This window comes from Podarcis tiliguerta (genome assembly GCF_965153285.1).
Source record: "Podarcis tiliguerta genome assembly, chromosome: 7".
NCBI lineage: Eukaryota > Metazoa > Chordata > Lepidosauria > Squamata > Lacertidae > Podarcis > Podarcis tiliguerta.
Window position 1 is genome coordinate 4276705 of NC_139540.1, and position 18090 is coordinate 4294794.

The following is an 18090-nucleotide window of genomic DNA, read 5'->3' on the forward strand; positions in this document are numbered from 1 at the left end:
CCAATAACTGTGGTTGCAGTGGGAGACTTCGGGCTCTCAAATTTCAGCAGTGCCCTGTGTGGCACTCTCCGCCTCTCACAATCCATTCTGCAGCATTGCTTGTGGTGCTCTGCAGTGTGGTGCCAAGTTGCTCTACCCTAAAACCACCCCTTGGTGCTGGAGGAGACTCTTGAGAGTCCCATGGACTGCAAGAAGATCAAACCGATCCATTCTTAAAGAAATCAGCCCTGAGTGCTCACTGGAAGGACAGATCCTGAAGCTGAGGCTCCAATACTTCATGAGAAGAGAAGACTTCCTGGAAAAGACCCTGATGCTGGGAAAGATGGAGGGCACAAGGAGAAGGGGACGACAGAGGACGAGATGGTTGGACAGTGTTCTCGAAGCTACAAACATGAGTCTGACCAAACTGTGGGAGACAGTGGAAGACAGAAGTGCCTGGCGTGCTCTGGTCCAGGGGGTCATGAAGAGTCGGACACGACTAAACAACTAAACAACAAAACCACCCCTGGTGGTTGGATGGAAAGATGGTAGAGCAATGAGGTGGCAGAAGGTGGTTGGGGAGGTGGATGGAACAGCCAAGATGACAGATTTTACCTATAGAGAGCGTATCCTTATGGAAAGCTCTCAGTCCAGTAACACATTATTGAACAAGGTCTTGCTAACTGGGAATTGACTGTGAGCCTCCGTATTTGAATCCCCAAGCGAAATTTCTCCCACAACACATGTCTCTTGAGAGAGAAAATATTCTGCTTGACGCTCATGGGATGTTTCTGTTTTCCTACTGGCTAGGATGCATCCCAGAGCAGAACATGGCCCCAAATGTCCGCCATTCAATCCTCTAATACCTTTCCGTGTGAAGGGTGAAACAGATCCTTTTAAATTCTCAGAGGAGTTCCACTCAAATCAACACCACCCTGGGGAAATCCAAGAGGTTAAAGGATTACCTAGCTCAGGGCCAAGCAAGCAGCAGGCGGCCGCAGTGAAGCTGACTTTGTAACTTTGGTCACAGCCAGAGGTGCAGAAAGAAAGAATATCCCTTAGGGATTGAGGGGTGGGGGGCAATTCAGTTCAGTTTTCATTTTAATGCAAAGCTACACTTCTGAAAAGAATATGCAAGCCAAACTGCAGCTATCCTTTGAAGTTTAGCAAATTGAGTTGATCGGTTTCCCGACCAAGAAAAAGTGTGCAGAACTGTGTATTGGGGAAGTGTGCATTAAAAATCATACATTGTTGAAAATCTACAAAACACACTACGTTGTGAAAAATTGCCAGATTCGTATGGAAAGTCCATTGGCCGGACCTGAGTGCAACAACACTCTTCCCACTTGTGATTCTCAGCAACTGAGACTATCAGGAGGAATCTTGAAATGCATCTGCTCCAAAGTTTAATCACTTACCTTTCAGATCTTTTTGGCTTCTACGTTTGCTTGACAGGATATGCATTGAACCTGTGTTCAGTGGAATGTATGAACAAGCCTAATTTTCCCCTCAAAGAAGAAGTGTGCAACAGGGGCCCCAATTCTTCTCTGCTTTGAATTGAAATCTGAAGCAGGGAATAATCTCCAGTTCTCCGCTCACCCACCCAGCCCCCAAATCCTTTTATAAAGTAGTTATGCTGCTGAACTTGCAGTGATGTGAATATTCAGAGGCATTTTGTCAGGTTGCACAGATTGTGGTATGAGCCACAAAGTAACTAGTCACACTCTTGAACTTCATCTGTCTTGTAATTTCCCTCCCTTCGCTTACATTTTTTATTCCACAGCTCAAAGTGGCATACATGGTTCTCTCTGCCTCCTCATTTTATCCACACAACAACCCTGTGAGGTGGGTTAGACTGGCCCAGGATAACCCAGCAAGCTTAATGGGTAAGTGGGGATGCGAAGCTCAGTCTGTGAGGGCCTAGCCCAACACCCTAACCATTGCGCCACTGATCTAGCTATCCAGGAAGTGGGAGGAGCATCTTGAGATGCTTAATAATAATAATTAATAATAATAAAATTTTATTTATATCCCGCCCTCCCCAGGGCTCAGAGAGGCTAACAACAGTAAAATAATACAGCATTCTAAAATCAATTCCTTATAAAATCAGTTCAAAACAAATCGATGGCAACTATTGGGCTAGAGTTCTGTGAAGAAGGAGGGAGTCAGGCTGTGCCTTGGCCAAAGGCCTGGTGGACCAGCTCTGTCTTGCAGGCCCTGCAGAAAGATGTCAAGTCCCACAGTGCCCTAGTCTCTTGTGACAGAGCGTTCCACCAGATCGGAGCCACAGCCAAAAAAGCCCTGGCTCTGGTTGAGGCCAGCCTAACCTCCCTGTGGCCCAGGACCTCCAAGGTGTTTTTGTTTGAAGACCGCAAGGTCCTCCGTGTTAAGAGAGACCCGGTAACCAGCACCACTCTGAACACAACGTGGACTGTGGCAGAACAATCCCACCCATGTAGATGAGGACAGATTTCTCAAGTCAGCTGTTCGAACTCCGCATCTGAGCAATCCATCCCACTGGAGCAATTGCACAGTCAACTCATGCCGCAATAATATCCATATGTATTGCAACAGTTTTGCACTGGGGGATTTGAATTTAAAATTTCCAGGAGAATGGTACTTTCTGCAGCTTTCTACACCAAGATATGAAGCCGGCTGCATTCCCAGTCATTTCCTTAAGGAAAACGAATGGTGCTGAATTCTAAATTCCATGCTCAAGCAACGTTTGAAAAGATCAACCACAAACCAAGTGAGCATCCCAGCACCATAACAAGCCATGCTTCTCTTTGCTGGCACATAGAAAGATGCCTGATGCTGCTACACACCATAACGGGGAATTTCCACAGCTTAGTGGAAGAACAGCTGCTTTGCATGTAGAATGTCCCAGGTTCAGTCCCCAGCATCTATCACTGAGTTGCAACCCTTCTCCTGATTTCCCCCCTCAAAATGAATTCAAACCGTATTTTTCGCTCTATAACACGCGCCAGACCACAAGACGCACCTAGTTTTTGGAGGAGGAAAACAAGAAAAAAAATATTCTGAATCTCAGAAGCCAGAACAGCAAGAGGAATCGCTGCGCAATGAAAGCAGCAATCCCTCTTGCTGTTCTGGCTTCTGGGATAGCTGCACAGCCTGCATTTGCTCCATAAGATGCACACACATTTCCCCTTACTTTTTAAGAGGGAAAAAGTGAGTCTTATAGAGCAAAAAATACGGTAAATGAATACGGGTGTGTGTGGTGTTATTTCAGATTCATACATCAAAACCAGTGCCTTCTTCTGGGTTCCATGCCTTAACACTGCAATATAGATTTTGGGATTCTGAGCAGAGGAACCCCTTTTCAGTATGATTCAAATCCACCCATTTGAGCTTCAGCTGATGCTCAGCACTGGGTGCATTTGCTGAAAGGTGTGATTGCTTCCCCCCCACCCTTCCCACCTCCAGGTTTGAGCAAGGGATCCTCACCCCATCCAAGACACAGGAAGCGTTTACGGATGATGCGGTTTCGCAGCCTGCCCGTCACAGCCATGTAAGATTGCCAGGCTTCGGTCAGCACCCAGCAGAAGGAGGAGAGGAAGAAGAAGTGAAGGAACGCAGCCACCAAGGTGCATATCACCTGGAAAAGTGTGTGAGAGAGAAATGGCATGTGTAAGAAGAAAGAGGAGAAATTCAAGAGCAACAGACAGCTGGACCATAAGAGGTAAAGCAGGGGACAGCAAACTTTTTCAGCAGGGGGCCGGCCCACTGTCCCTCAGACCTTGTCAGGGGCCGGACTATATTTTGAAAAAATAAAATAAAAAGGAACGAATTCCTATACCCCACAAATAACGCAGAGATGCATTTTAAATAAAACCACACATTCTACTCATGTAAAAACACCAGGCAGGCCCCACAAATAACCCAGAGATGCATTTTAAATAAAAGGACACATTCTACTCGTGTGAAAACATGCTGATTCCAGGACTTTCTGCAGGCAGGATTTAGAAGGCGATTGGGCTGGATCCGGCCCCCGGGCCTTAGCTTGCCTACCCATGAGGTAAAGGGACAGTATGCCACAGTAACTTTTTAGGCCGAGTCTCTTGTTTATTTATTTTTTTAGACACACACACACCAAACAAGCCATTTTTATATAACAAAATAAAACCCAGACAACCACTTTCTGGCCCCCCTCCCAGTGTTTTAATGGTTTGCTTTTATGCTTGCTTTTAGATTTGTAAGCCGTTTTGAGCAACTCCTTCCTGGAGTGGAAATGTGGGGTGGAAGTTCTAAAAATAATACAAACTGGCAGCAGGAATGGCAAGTGCCGGCGGAGGGCTGGTGCCAAGCCATTATGAGCCGAGCCAAATCTCAGAGGAGGCTTGGCTCAGCTCGAAATGGCTGAGGGATTTCTGAACCGAGGAGTCTGAATTATGAATGCTCCCTTTCTGAACTTTGCTGCTGTCACTATCTAGGTTTCCCCCAGGGCTGCCAGCTGGCTCTGCCTGCATTAGAATATATAAAGATGAGGCCTATCGGAAGGAACTGTTACTTCGGATTTCCCAGACAAGTGATGGCGAAAGGGAAGATGCTGATATACACTTTATTACATACCGTATTTTTCGTCCTATAGGACGCACTTTCCCCCCTCCAAAAATGAAGGGGAAATGTGTGTGCGTCCTATGGGGCGAATGAAGGCTTTCGCTGAAGCCTGGAGAGCGAGAGGGGTTGGTGCGCACCGACCCCTCTTGCTCTCCAGGCTTCAGGAGAGCCCCAGCGCCAGCCCCACAAGGTCGGGGGACAGAGGGAGGCGGAACGCCGCCATCCCGCTGTCTCCCGAAGTGGTTTGGAGGCTGACGGCGGGGAGACCCCGCTGCCAAACCCGCAAGCTCCGGGGACAGTGGGGAGGCGCAGCGCGTCATCCTGCTGTCCCCGGACCTGATCTGAAGGCGGGCGGCGGGGAGAAGAGCGCTTCTCCCCGCTGCCTGCCCCACAAGCGCCTGGGGGGGGAATAATTTTGTTTCTTTATTTCCCCCCAAAAAAACTTGGTGCATCCTATGGGCCGGTGCATCCTTTGGGCCGGAAAATACGGTATATAGGAGAAGAAGAAGGGCAGGTAATTGTCTTCCACTCCCCGTTCCATAATAATAATAATAATAATAATAATAATAATAATAATAATAATATATTATTTATACCCCGCACATCTGGCTGAGTTTCCCCAGCCACTCTGGGCGGCTCCCAATCAAGTGTTAAAAACAGTACAGCATTAAATATTAAAAACTTCCCCAAACAGAGCTGCCTTCAGATGTCTTTTTAAGATAGGACAGCTGCTCATTTCCTTCACATCTGAAGGGAGGGCGTTCCACAGGGCAGGTGCCACTACCGAGAAGGCCCTCTGCCTGGTTCCCTGTAACCTCACTTCTCGCAATGAGGGAACCGCCAGAAGGCCCTCGGCACTGGATCTCAGTGTCCTCATCAGCTAAAATGGGATGTAAGGCTTTGGCCTTGAGGAGGAAACTTGTTAGAGATGCACACTCACTTTGGGTCAAGTCAAAGGCAGCCCAGTCTATGCATGAGCCTCTGGGATCCTTGCCTACAAAACATCTAATATGTGAGTATTTGGTTTGAAACAGATTCATAGAACAGAATCATAGAAATGTAGATTCTGGAAGAGACCCTGACGATCATCTAGTATGCAGCTCTCCCATATGGGGATCAAACCTGCAACCTTGCAATTATCAGCACCATGCTCTAACCAACTGAGCTATCCTATGGGTATCAATACTAAAGCAGCTCCAATCCAAACATTCTGGCTTAGGCAGTGGCTGCAGCCGTGACTCCTTCCCCGGGATTCTAACCCATCAAGGCCCTTTCCCTTCTGCCTTCAGTAGCAAAACCTTTTCTTGTCCTTTGAAGCAGGCGGCAATGCTTGGCCAAGCGTGATTTAATAATCAAAAAGGCTGCCAAGCTGCGGCGGAGAGAGAGAGAGAGAGAGAAAGATTGGCTAGGCGGGCGCCTTTCTTCTTCATCATGCCTTTTGTCTAATGTGACCAGGAGCAAAAATATGCATCTTTTAAATGTACTGCTTTCATCTTCAAAGGCTCTCATAAATGCAGAGAGGGGCACTATTCACTAGGGGTGCACACAGGTGGAAAATGTGTGTGTGTGTTTGCCAGGGGAGCAGGGACGCCATAAAGACACAGAGAAATGGAAGTTGGAACAACAACAAAAGCATTGCTAGCTGCTAAAGAAGACTCTACACCAGTTGGAAGTTTTAATGTCTCTCTCTCTCTCTCTCTCTCTCTCTCTCTCTCTCTCTCTCTCTCTCACACTCACACACACACACACACACACACCCGAATTAATCCAGTTGCAGCAGCAAGACTGGTGACTGGGAGTGGCTGCCGGGACCACATAACACCAGTCCTGAGAGATCTGCATTGGCTCCCAGTACGTTTCCTAACACAATTCAAAGTGTTGGTGCTGACCTTTAAAGCCCTAACTGGCCTTGGTCCAGTATACATGAAGGAGCGTCTCCACCCCCATCGTTCTACCCGGACACTGAGGTCCAGCGCTGAGGACCTTCTGGTGTTCCCTCGCTGCGAGAACTCAAGTTACAGGGAACCAGGCAGAGGGCCTTCTCGGTAGTGGCACCCGCCCTGTAGAACGCCCTCCCATCAGATGTCAAGGCAATAAACAACTATTCTACTTTTAAAAGACAACTGAAGGCAGCTCTGTTTAGGGACATTTTTATTGTTTGATGCTTTATTGTGTTTTTAATATTCTGTTTGGAGCTGCCCAGAGCGGCTGGGGAAACTCAGCCAGATGGGTGGGGTATAAATAATAAATTATTATTATTATTATTATTATTATTATTATTATTATTATTATGGGAGCAGGAGCAATGTGAACTGCATTAAAGGAAGTGGGGAGGACTCTTTACATTCCTCTCCTCTCCAGGTATCTTCATCTTACGGAAAAAAATCTCCCTACAAAAATCCATTGACGGAAATAAAAAATGAAGCAACCCTTTTGCTTGATCACCTTCAATTACGTCTTTATCCTTCTGTCTCTACTTTAGTGCCACTTTCCCCAAATCAAGATGAGTCATTAATCTGATTGCTTTGATGGAGATCTGTTCACTTGGGAGAAGCTGGTGCCAGATCTTCCCTACCAGCTATTTCTCACTTTCAGATCGATGGTGATCGACAGATTTCATCGAGAGCTGTCCATAATTTGAATGCCTTCAAAAGAAGTTGGCACAAATGTCTGATACGGAGTTCAGAATATTTTATTTATTTATTCCATTCATATCACACCTTTTCTTCCAACAAGCTTGAGGTGGTCACATGGTTCTCCCGGTCCTTATTTAATCCTCGCAACAACCATGTGAGGTGGGTTAGGCTGAGTGGGAGTGACAGGCTCAAGGTCACCCAGTGAGCTTCATACCCGAGTATCCCAGTTCCTAGTCCAACACTCTAACCACTACCCAACATTGCCTCTTTGCTCAGCTTGTGCCTGGCTTTTCTTCCCTTGCAGCTGAGAATTTAAATTGACCCAATTTGCACATCACATCAAACCATTGTTTAAAACAAACCATGGTTTAATGCTGGTGTATTAAACTATACTTTGATGTGACCTGCAAACCTGGTCGTTGTTACTGCTGCTGTTATTCTGTTGGTTATTTGCTCCTAGTGGTTGTTGATGACACTGGAAATGCAGCAAGCTTAAGAAAAGTCAAAGGGTTAGTCTTTCTGTCCATAACTGACCTCTGGAATGTATCGCCACAAAAATGCTGAAGCAGTGAGCATTGATGGGCAGGATTCACCGAATGTGTCCTAGCAGCAGAAGCTCTAAACAAGGAATTCTGCTCACACGATGGGACTTAACCCCTTCTCCTCCCACCACATGTCTCTCACTCTCTCCCAAAAAGTTGTTCTGGGGGGGATCAGGAGAACCCCCAGAACAGCATTCAGGGGGAGGATAAAGGGGATCATTCCATCTGGCAAGCTGAAACTGCTTTTGACTAATTACGGTAAACAATCTTTTTTGGGGGGAGGGGTTTACAGGTAGGTAGCCATGTTGGTCTGCCGTAGTCAAAACAAAATTAAAAAAAATCATTCCAGTAGCACCTTAGAGACCAACTAAGTTTGTTATTGATATGAGCTTTTGTGTGCATGCTCACTTCTATTATTTTTGTTTGGCACAATGGTGTGTATTTTTTGTGTGTTTTTTATATTCTAAACTGCCCTGTGATCATCGGATGAAGGGTGGTATAGAGACTGATTGAATGAATGAATAAATGAATGAATGATGCTATCCACTTAGCGTGATGTTGAATTCCGCCCAAAGTCTCGTAAATGGGAGTAAAATATTTTGTGGAGGCAGATGGCTCCTAACCACGGTAGCCAAAAACAGCTACTTCCATGTGCAGTAACTGACTGCTAAATTATTTTAAACACAGTGTCCTTTCTAGGCTCCCAGGTTGCGGTCTGGCCATGAACAGTTAGGATGGGGATGTTGCATCCTACAGAGCAGAGCCAGGACCAGAAAAGTCTGGTAGTCCTGTCAAGGCTAGTGGTAGTCCAAATTTGGTAGTCCAGTCCAGGTTGGTGCAGCCACATCCAGCATACATCTCCTCCTCCTCAGTTGCCCAACTGCCCTGCTTTTTGACAGCCTTAGAATATTTGGGTTGGGCCCGATCCAGCTTGGGCGGATCTGGGGCTACCTCAACACATTTCAGCCAAATCTTGCATGGGTCCAAATGGGCCCAGTTCAGTTTGAAATTCAGGCACAGCACAGCCCTGATACTCACCACCATCTCCATTCTTGCAGACACTACCCAGGCCTTGAATCTGCATCAACTTAAGGACTGCTTTGCAATATCATTTTTCTCTTCTTCTTCTTTTGCTTGTGTGTCCACAATAGCTATTGTTCAAAGGTATGCCGTTGAAGTACATGGAGGTTTGATTGAGCTCTAATGGCTCATAGACCTTCTCCAATTTTCTCCAAAACATGTTTAAAAGCCATTCAAAAGCTTCCCCAAATTTGGAATATGTTCCCTCATATTTACCTACCTAGGCAATGCGTGTGGGTTAGGGTTTCTTAATTAAGGTCAGCAACTGGCTCCAGGCTTGGTGTATGAAAGGGGTGCTATGGAAGAGCAGAACATTTATTAAGTGGAACATTCTCCTCTGCCTCCCTTTGGTCAATCTGTCTTTTTGAATTTGAGAGATAGAAACCACTGAACCTCGCAAACTGGTCCTGTTCTTGCAGGAAAGTGCCAAGGGGACTGGGGCGGTGGGAGTCAGAGAGAGATAACTCTAGGCAGAAACTCAAAATGTATCACAGTTGAAGTCTTTCTCCTTATTCTTCTTAGAAACAGTAAAGATGCTCCCCAGATTCTCAAAGGGGATACATGTGTAATTTGCCATTCAGTGGTACATATAGAGAATGAAATAACGAGCCGAAAGAAAGCAAATGAATGTCTCTCCCTGGGAGTTCAGCTATTGTATTTAACAGCAACAACAAAAGCTGGGCAAATTCCTACCTTATTCCGGGTCTGGGTTTGCCCAATCAGGATGAGAGCGTTGGAAGATATGATGGAGAGGCAGAAGTTGATAAGGATGACGGAACGTTCGGAACGGATGTACCTACAGAAGATGAAGAAAAAGGTAAACCGAAGGAGAGAGTCTTAGATCCATGATCGGCAACTTGTCAAAAGGCTGGTCATGGGAATGGGGAAATCTGCCAAATTCAATTTCACTGAATGCCCCATTTTTCTGATTTTAAATTCTCCACATTTTTTTTTGAAAAAGGACCTCATGAAAATCCTTCTAGTGAGAACTTCTCCTCGTGCACATTTCGTACGCACACTTTCTTGCAAAGCAGTTTTCCCTCATGCAATGCAGTTTAATGCACACTGTGCCCTACCTAATACATGCATTTCTGCACACATTACTAGGCTGGAACACTGCACTACAAAATTTGGAGAAATACGAATTTTGGAAGGAGCCTGTGTTTCAGCCTGCGTATCATATTGGAAAGTGCAAATGAGGTTGTTATACCTTTAAACGATGAATTGAATTCCCCTGCACCATCTCTGGCTATGACCCACATGGGACCCATTAGCTTACAGACCCAATTCAAGATGATCACATTCATGCTTAATATCTATGTAACTTAAGCAAGGACCATCTCCTTCCTTACAGACACACCCAGAGATTAAGATAGGCAGAGGGGGCCTGCTTGGTAGCTTTGCTGCCTTCCGTAGCATTGTGGCTGGCAGCTCAGGGGAGAGTTCTCTCTGAGGCAGCTCCCAAAATATGGAATGCACCTACAGAGGTGTATCCACCATTTTCATTGCATAGTTTCCATTCTTTCCTGAAGTTGACCTCTTTACCTTGTCATTCAACAGTTAAGATTGTTGTGTGCAGGACCACCTCTGTTTATTGACATACATTCTTTTATGTGATTTTAAATTGTGCTACTGGATTTTAATGCCACCTGTTTATATGGTTGTCAACTACCCTGGGACCTAGTAGTAAAGACTGGCAAGAACATTCTTTAATCCTCAACCTGCAACACGCGGTCTATTTCCAAGAGCCCATGGGGCAGGAGAAACTGTCGTATATCAAGTCAGACCAATTGATCCATCTAGCTCAATACTGTCCACACTGACTGGCAGTTCCTCTTCAGGATTTCAGGGATTCCTGAAGATGCCAGGGATTCCACCTGAGACATTCTGCATGGAAAGCAGATGCTCTGCTACTGAGCTGTGGTCCTTTCCCAATCTGAAATCCATGATCCCTACCACGAAATGACAGCAACAATTACCCTGTCATGGAAAACAAGTTTCTGCAAATTTACCCCTTGGCCTGCAAACTCATGGTCACTTCAGCTTGAAGCAAGAGACACCTCTCCACAAACACCTCATTCCCTGTGGAATCACATAACCTGGGCGATGTGCTCAGCTGTGGCCCAATGATGAGGTGGGGGTGAGGTGCCCACCTTGAGCAGTGGAAGCCCTAGAAGCAGAACCCACTGTGCCTCGGACACGCTTCCTGCCACCCCCGCTGCCAGCAGAGAAGGGGGACTGACAGCAGCACCAGTTTCCAGCAGGATCTTACAAGATCTTGTTGAAATCTCACGGAATGCATGAGCTTTCATGAGACTTTGCCGAGATCTCACAAAATCTCACCAGAGGTCAGCACAGCTACCAGCGCTTAGTGGGTGCTGGCACAGCCAGTGCCAGGGTGGCAGCGAGGAAGCAAGGTGGCACGTTCCCATTTTGCCTCAAGCAGCGAAGTGGGAGGTGTCAACCCTGGATATAGAGGACCTCATCTTGGTTTCAAGGCACAATGCTGGATGATTTTCAGTTTCTTTCAAGCCCCACATTTCTGTTTGTTCTGTCCTTCTAAGGGTTAGCAGCTGATGGACCTCGGGCCAAATCCGGCTGCAGGAAAGCAGCCAGCTGGTCTACCAACTCAAGGAAGTTGTTCCTGATACTGGCTTGAGTTGACAGCTGCTGCCGCCGCCGCCACCACAAAGTTACAGCCCATGTAATTTCAGCAGGACTTCAAGGACGAGAGGGCATGGAAGCTGAATAGTTGCTAGGCAGCTCCCTCTGTGCCATGTTGTGCTTTTGGGGCAAAGGCACAGAGGGAGCTGCCACAGCAAAGGAAGGCTGGGGCAAACTGACTCATTCCCTTGATATAATGTTACATGGAATATACAGTGTCAAACCAGCTAAAATGGCATTATATGCAAAATATTGTGTTTAGATTAGCTTTCTGCAGTGTGAATGTGCATGTGAATGACTTTTATGGTTGTGGGTTGTATTCAATGCTATGTGGGCACAGTTCTGCAGGTGCAATGGGACTTCTGTTTCCTCATAGAATCATAGAATCCTAGAGCTGGAAGAGACCACAAGGGCCATCGAGTCCAACCCCCTGCCAAGCAGGAAACACCATCAGAGCACTCCTGACATATGGTTGTCAAGCCTCTGCTTAAAGACCTCCAAAGAAGGAGACTCCACCACATTCCTTGGCAGCAAATTCCACTGTCGAACAGCTCTTACTGTCAGGAAGTTCTTCCTAATGTTTAGGTGGAATCTTCTTTCTTGTAGTTTGGATCCATTGCTCCGTGTCCGCTTTTCTGGAGCAGCAGAAAACAACCTTTCTCCCTCCTCTATGTGACATCCTTTTATATATTTGAACATGGCTATCATATCACCCCTTAACCTCCTCATCTCCAGGCTAAACATGCCCAGCTCCCTTAGGCGTTCCTCATAAGGCATCATTTCCAGGCCTTTGACCATTTTGGTTGCCCTCCTCTGGACACGTTCCAGTTTGCCCCATTCACATCCTGAAGTAAACGCAACCCACGTCTGCACGTGCGTGGGTCACAATTCGCAATTCGCCGCTTCCGTGCATGCGCTTGACGTCATTTTGAACATCTGCGCATGCGCAAGCGGCGAAACCTGGAAGTAACGAGTTCCGCGGAGTGCAACCCGAAAGCACTCAACCTGAAGCAACTTACATACATGAGTCATACCTCATACCCGAGGTATGACTGTACTGAAAAAAAAAGGACTTTTGTAAGTTATAATAGACAGCGATTAAGTAAGCCACCCAGAGTGGCTGGGGAAACCCAGCCAGATGGGTGGGTGGGTGAGGTCTTCTTCTTCTTCTCCTTCTCCTCCTCCAACTCCTCCTCCTCCTCCTCCTCCCCTCCTTCTCCTTCAGTGCATACCGTATTTTTCGCCCTATAGGATGCACCATCCCATAAGGCGCACCTAGCTTTTGGGGGGGAAATAAAGGGGAAAAAATTATTTCCCCCCCAGGCGTGGGGTTGGGGCGGGGGAACCCGAGCTTCCCCCGACCCCAGCCCCCCAAACAGGCAGCTCTCTGCAAGACGTGGGAGCCCAGAGCTGGCTCCCGCTGGTTGCTGAGAGGTCCGCAAAGCCTGGACGCGCTGAGCTCAGCGCGGGCAGGTTTCAGCATGCAGGCAACTCTCCGCAAGCAGCGGGAGCGCTCCTGCTGCTTGCGGAGAGGTCCGCGAAGCCTGGACGCACTGAGCTCAGCGCGCGCAGGCTTCAGCATGCAGGCAACTCTCCGCAAGCAGCGGGAGCGCTCCTGCTGCTTGCGGAGAGGTGCGCGAAGCCTGCATTCGCCCCATAGGACGCACACACATTTCCCCTTCATTTTTGGAGGGGGAAAAGTGTGTCCTATAGGGTGAAAAATATGGTAGTTAAACTATGGAACTCATTCCCACAGGAGGCAGTGAAGACCACCAACCTTTTTAAAAAGATTAGATAAATTCATGGAGAGGGCTGTCAATGGCTACTGGGCACAGTGGCTCTGCCCTGTCTCCACAGCTGGAGACACCAATACTTCTGAATCCCACTTGCTGGAAAAAACGTGAGGGGAGAGACCTCTTGTGGCAGACTCCTGCTTGCTGGTTGGCCACCCTGGGAATAGGATGCTGGACCAAATGGGCCATTGGCCTGACCCAACAGGGACTTTTTATGTTACTGGGTTTTGGCTCGGCTTGCTAGATCACATGTGATTCATGGCCATTCCAAATGAAACCATTACCCTACCTAGATGTACAAGGGATCTAGACACACATGAATGTGCACACACACACACACACACACACACACACACACACAGGAATCCACTCCCCATCTCTCCCCCCCCCCCCCAAAGATCCTTGCCTCTCTGCTGCCTCTCTGCTATTTGTCACTGCTGGAAGCATGTCCACAGTCCCCTGGGTCTGGACATAGATCAATCCGAAGAAACGGTGTCAGCGGGTTAAGCTTCCCGCTGGCTGTAAGCCTAGAGGAGGCTGCAAAGTGGCAAAGGCTGCAAAACCTCAGATTATTAAAACGTGAGATTGTAGCTCAGCCAGCCAGCGGCCAGTTGCAACTAGGATCCAGGGCAGTGACAGATGCGTACTGCTCTGAGCTGGAAGCCCTTGGAAAGATTGGCTGCGGAACTGAAGAAGGGGTGAAAAAAAGCCCCACTCCTGGTTCACTGTGTTCCTCTTCTGTTTGCTTCATGGAATAATAAGCTGTCCTTGGTCCACGTGGCTCAGTAATGTCTACGCTGCCTGGCAGTGGACATGCCCTGGAAATGCCAGCGATAGAACCTTGGACCTTTGATGCTCAAAGCAGATGCTCTCCCACTGAGCTATGCCTCTTCCCAATGGCAATGATGCTTTACCCAGGAGTAAGGGCAGGGGGGCTTCCATCTATGGCTGTTGGTGGGGGCATATATTCCCCTCTGCAATTCTTTCTTGGAGGACACCAGCCACTAAGAGGAGACCTGTTTGCACCTGCATATATGTCTCCCAGATTTAACGAAATGCCCTCATAATTTTGGAAGGACGGAACCAGACGTGGGAGACCACTCCAGCTCTCAACCATAAAAACTTTTTCTATTCCCCATTCTAGCTCCCCAACTGTGTTGTATTGTCTTGTTGTGTGTATGTGTGGTGGCAAACCCAGGTTTGACTCTGTGTAAAATGAGCATGGGAATATCAGAAGAGCCCTGCTGGGTCAGACCAAAGGCCCATCTAGTCCAACATTCTGTTTTCACAGTGGCCAACCAGACTGGGAAGTCTGCAAGCAGGACGAGACTGCAACAGCTCTCTCCTAGTTGGGATTCCTAGAAGGTGCTATAAAGAGGAATACGGTGATTGATGGTGAAGGTAGAACACAGTCAACATGCCTAGGAACCAATGATAGCTTCATTCTCCACCTGTGCTGGGCCCGGGGGTAACCTGAGTAATGCGGTCCAGGTCTGATCCAAATCCAAGGGTTCCGTGAGGGGTCAGTCTGACGGGGTCAAGGCAGGAAACCAGGCAAGGTCAGGCACAGGATCACAGGCAGGTTCTGGCAAACAGCCATGTTGCTCTAGCAACCTGGGGAAGGTTCTGACAGACTTTTATCTCTGTTGGGGTAACGGCCCACCTCCCTGTCTCACCCGAAGGTGAGCACTCCTCCTGCGAGTTCTCAGGTCTCTTCTTCTCTCCGACCTCAGTCTCTGCAGCTCAGGAGATGTCAGTGGGTTACTAGACCCAGAGGCTGCCTCAGCCTCTCCTGACCCAGCTGGTAGTGGAGCAGCTGTTAAGTGATGGCCCAGCTGAAGGCAACGAGGTCATCCCCGCATCTGGAGCCAGGGCAGGCTCAGGCCCCGGACTCGGCCCAGCTGGTGTTTGTTGCAGGGGAACCTGTGCAGACTGGGGCTCTTCAGAATCAGGCCCCGGACTATGTTCAGATGCCGCCTGAGGCAAAGGATCCGGTGTGGACTGAGACTCCTCTGGCTTCAAGCCCAAGTCCCAGGCTATCACACCACCAGATCCACAATGCCCTTCCCCCTGGATAGCCTTAGCTTTAGATGATTTCTATCTGAATATAAGACCACTGTTAGATCAGGACAATGGCCCATCTAATCCAGCAAAATGTTCTCATGGTGGTCAACCAATGGAAGATCACACACAGAATCTGAGTACAACGGCTTTCTTCCTATCTGCAGTTCCAACCCTACGGCCTCCAACAGTGGATGGTGGTGGTGGTGCATACATCATGGTCTTGTCCTCCATGAATTTGTCCAATCCTCTTTTAAAGCCATCCCAAGTTGGCCGTGTTCACTAAACGGATAAAAATAAAGTCATGGGCTAGTGGGCAAGAGAAAAATGATTAAGCAACCCTTTCTGACATTCCTCAACCCGGTGCTGCTTCTTGGTAAACAGAGGTGGGGTGGGGTTTGGGAACTCTTTGGAAAGTTATTATCAGAAGTGATGAGAGTTGGAGTTCAGTAACATCTGGAGGGCCACTGGTTCCCTCACTCCTACTTTAGCTTTATTCAGAACACGATCACTATTAAAGCTTTACTGACAACCATGGGCCTGATCCATTCGGTGCTAGGAGTTCATAGGGTATCCTAAGCTACACACACCTGCACTACAACTGAGGCAGAGCCCTAGGCAACACACTGCAGTCATTCAAACCCAGACAATTAGCTGATCATTGTTGTTGTTTAGTCATTTAGTTGTGTCCGACTCTTCGTGACCCCATGGACCAGAGCACACCAGGCACTCCTGTCTTCCACTGCCTCCCGCAGCTTGGTCAAATTCATGCTGGTAGCTTCGAGAACACTGTCCAACCATCTCGTCCTCTGTCGTCCCCTTCTCCTTGAGCCCTCCATCTTTCCCAACATCAGGGTCTTTTCCAGGGAGTCTTCTCTTCTCATGAGGTGGCCAAAGTCTTGGAGCCTCAGCTTCAGGATTTGTCCTTCCAGTGAGCACTCAGGGCTGATTTCCTTCAGAATGGATAGCTTTGATCTTCTTGAAGTCCATGGGACTCTCAAGAGTCTCCTCCAGCACCATAATTAAAAAGCATCAATTCTCTAGAGATCAGCCTTCTTTATGGTCCAGCTCTCACTTCCATACATCACTACTGGGAAAACCATAGCTTTAACTATACGGACCTTGATCCACTGATCATTAGAGATGAATAAATAAATAGAATATGTATATCTGTATGGTGTTGGTTTTTTTACTCCCCTTCTTGGTGAAGTATAAATTGGCACTCTAGTTAAGGCTAGGGAAATTTCTCAGGGAGGTTACAAACACACCGACAATTGTCTCGCGATGCACAGTAGACCTCATGACTTCCAAATGCCTTCTTATCTCTCCCAGTATTTAAGAGAATGCATAAATGAATTACTGCAGAGCATTAGAGTGTGCTGTAGACATTGCTAGGAATGATGAAATGTAACTATAGATTTATGGTTTCAGACAGAGATACAAATATGCAAATGAGAATACGTATTTATGAATGGAGGAGAGTAGAACCTTTACCTCCAGACTGAGATGTAGATGATTATCAAAAGCAAGAGAGTCAAGGAAGACACTCCACAGCCTACGATTAGCGTGACCGAAGGGACGAGCACTTTTTCTGTGTTCTGAAAGAGAGGAAATAAAAACCATGAGTATACTTGAAAGAGCAGGTGACCTACATTCTGCAAGATATTTCCTGGTGACGATGTGGTAATAATAATTCAACACGCGTGATTTCTGACCTGGATATTGTAATTCTGATTCTGCAGACATTAATCCCAAACTCTCCTTCTGTTTGATTCTGTCTGATTTACCTTCTATCAGGGAGGGGGGAAAGCTATTTTGTGGTCAGCATGCACAAAGTTAGTCAGAAGGGGAAATAGCTGGATGCAGAAACCCACGGGCAAACCTAATTGTGAGTAGGTTGAAAAACAATCACACATCCAAATGAAATCAATGGTAGGTCTGCTTTGGGGAGTTCATTGTCTACCAAGGGTTTCTTGAAGAAAGGCTATTCTAGATACTCCATGGAGATTCTACAAACATATGGGTGAACAGAAAAGCTAGAAATCCTGTAGACAAAAAATGATAGGCTCCACACACTCCTAGAATTCTTTATTCAGAAATTCACCAATCATTCTTTTGAGAAGAGTTCAAGTGGCCAAAGAGAGACCTTTTAGATAACTGCATCATTCTAGTTCACAGAAGAACTCCAACTCAACCAAGGGGAAAAATCAACACGTTTGTAATGGGCGACACAATGTCAGGATGATTTCTATGCACGCAGCAGCCATCATGGATGTGACAGAGCTTTAACATCCGATGTGACTCCGTTAGTGGAGTCTATTCACCTATTCAGCTGCAAGTCACCGAGCAATAACTGCATAAACGATGCGTGTGGAAATCATGGAATCACAGAGGTGGAAGGACCTCAAAAGTCTATGAGTCAAATTCACCTGCCAATGCAGGAAGTCAACTGAAAGGTGGACAACCAGCCTTGCTTAAAAACATCAAACAGGGAGCAGAAGCAAAGCTAGGCATTACTGAGCACCTGCCAAGGCCCATTTATTTATTTTATTGCATTTATAACCCATGTTTTTTCTACAAGGAGCTCGAGGTGAGGAACAGAGGTTCTTGTTCCTCCTCATTTAATCCCCACAACAATAATCCTGGGTCCCAGCATGGTGTGGCTTCTTCGTTGTTCCAACCTTGTGCTATTAAAACTCTCACGGCCCTGGTTGCACATATGAAGATATTTTTCAGCTTTTTTGGCAGGTCTTTTCC

At 47.1% G+C, this 18090-nt stretch overlaps 1 protein-coding gene across 3 annotated transcripts in view; it reads right to left on the reverse strand.

Annotated features, from left to right (window-relative positions):
* ADGRB1 (adhesion G protein-coupled receptor B1) overlaps positions 1–18090 on the reverse strand; it is a 398279-nt gene that overhangs the window by 68724 nt on the left and 311465 nt on the right. For all 3 annotated transcript variants that reach the window (XM_083448995.1, XM_083448994.1, XM_083448996.1), the window contains exons 19-21: positions 16828–16931; positions 9509–9611; positions 3445–3595 (exon numbers count right to left, since the gene is read on the reverse strand). In XM_083448995.1, the coding sequence (XP_083305121.1) occupies positions 3445–3595; positions 9509–9611; positions 16828–16931 (358 nt within the window). The remainder of the gene's footprint in view (positions 1–3444; positions 3596–9508; positions 9612–16827; positions 16932–18090) is intronic.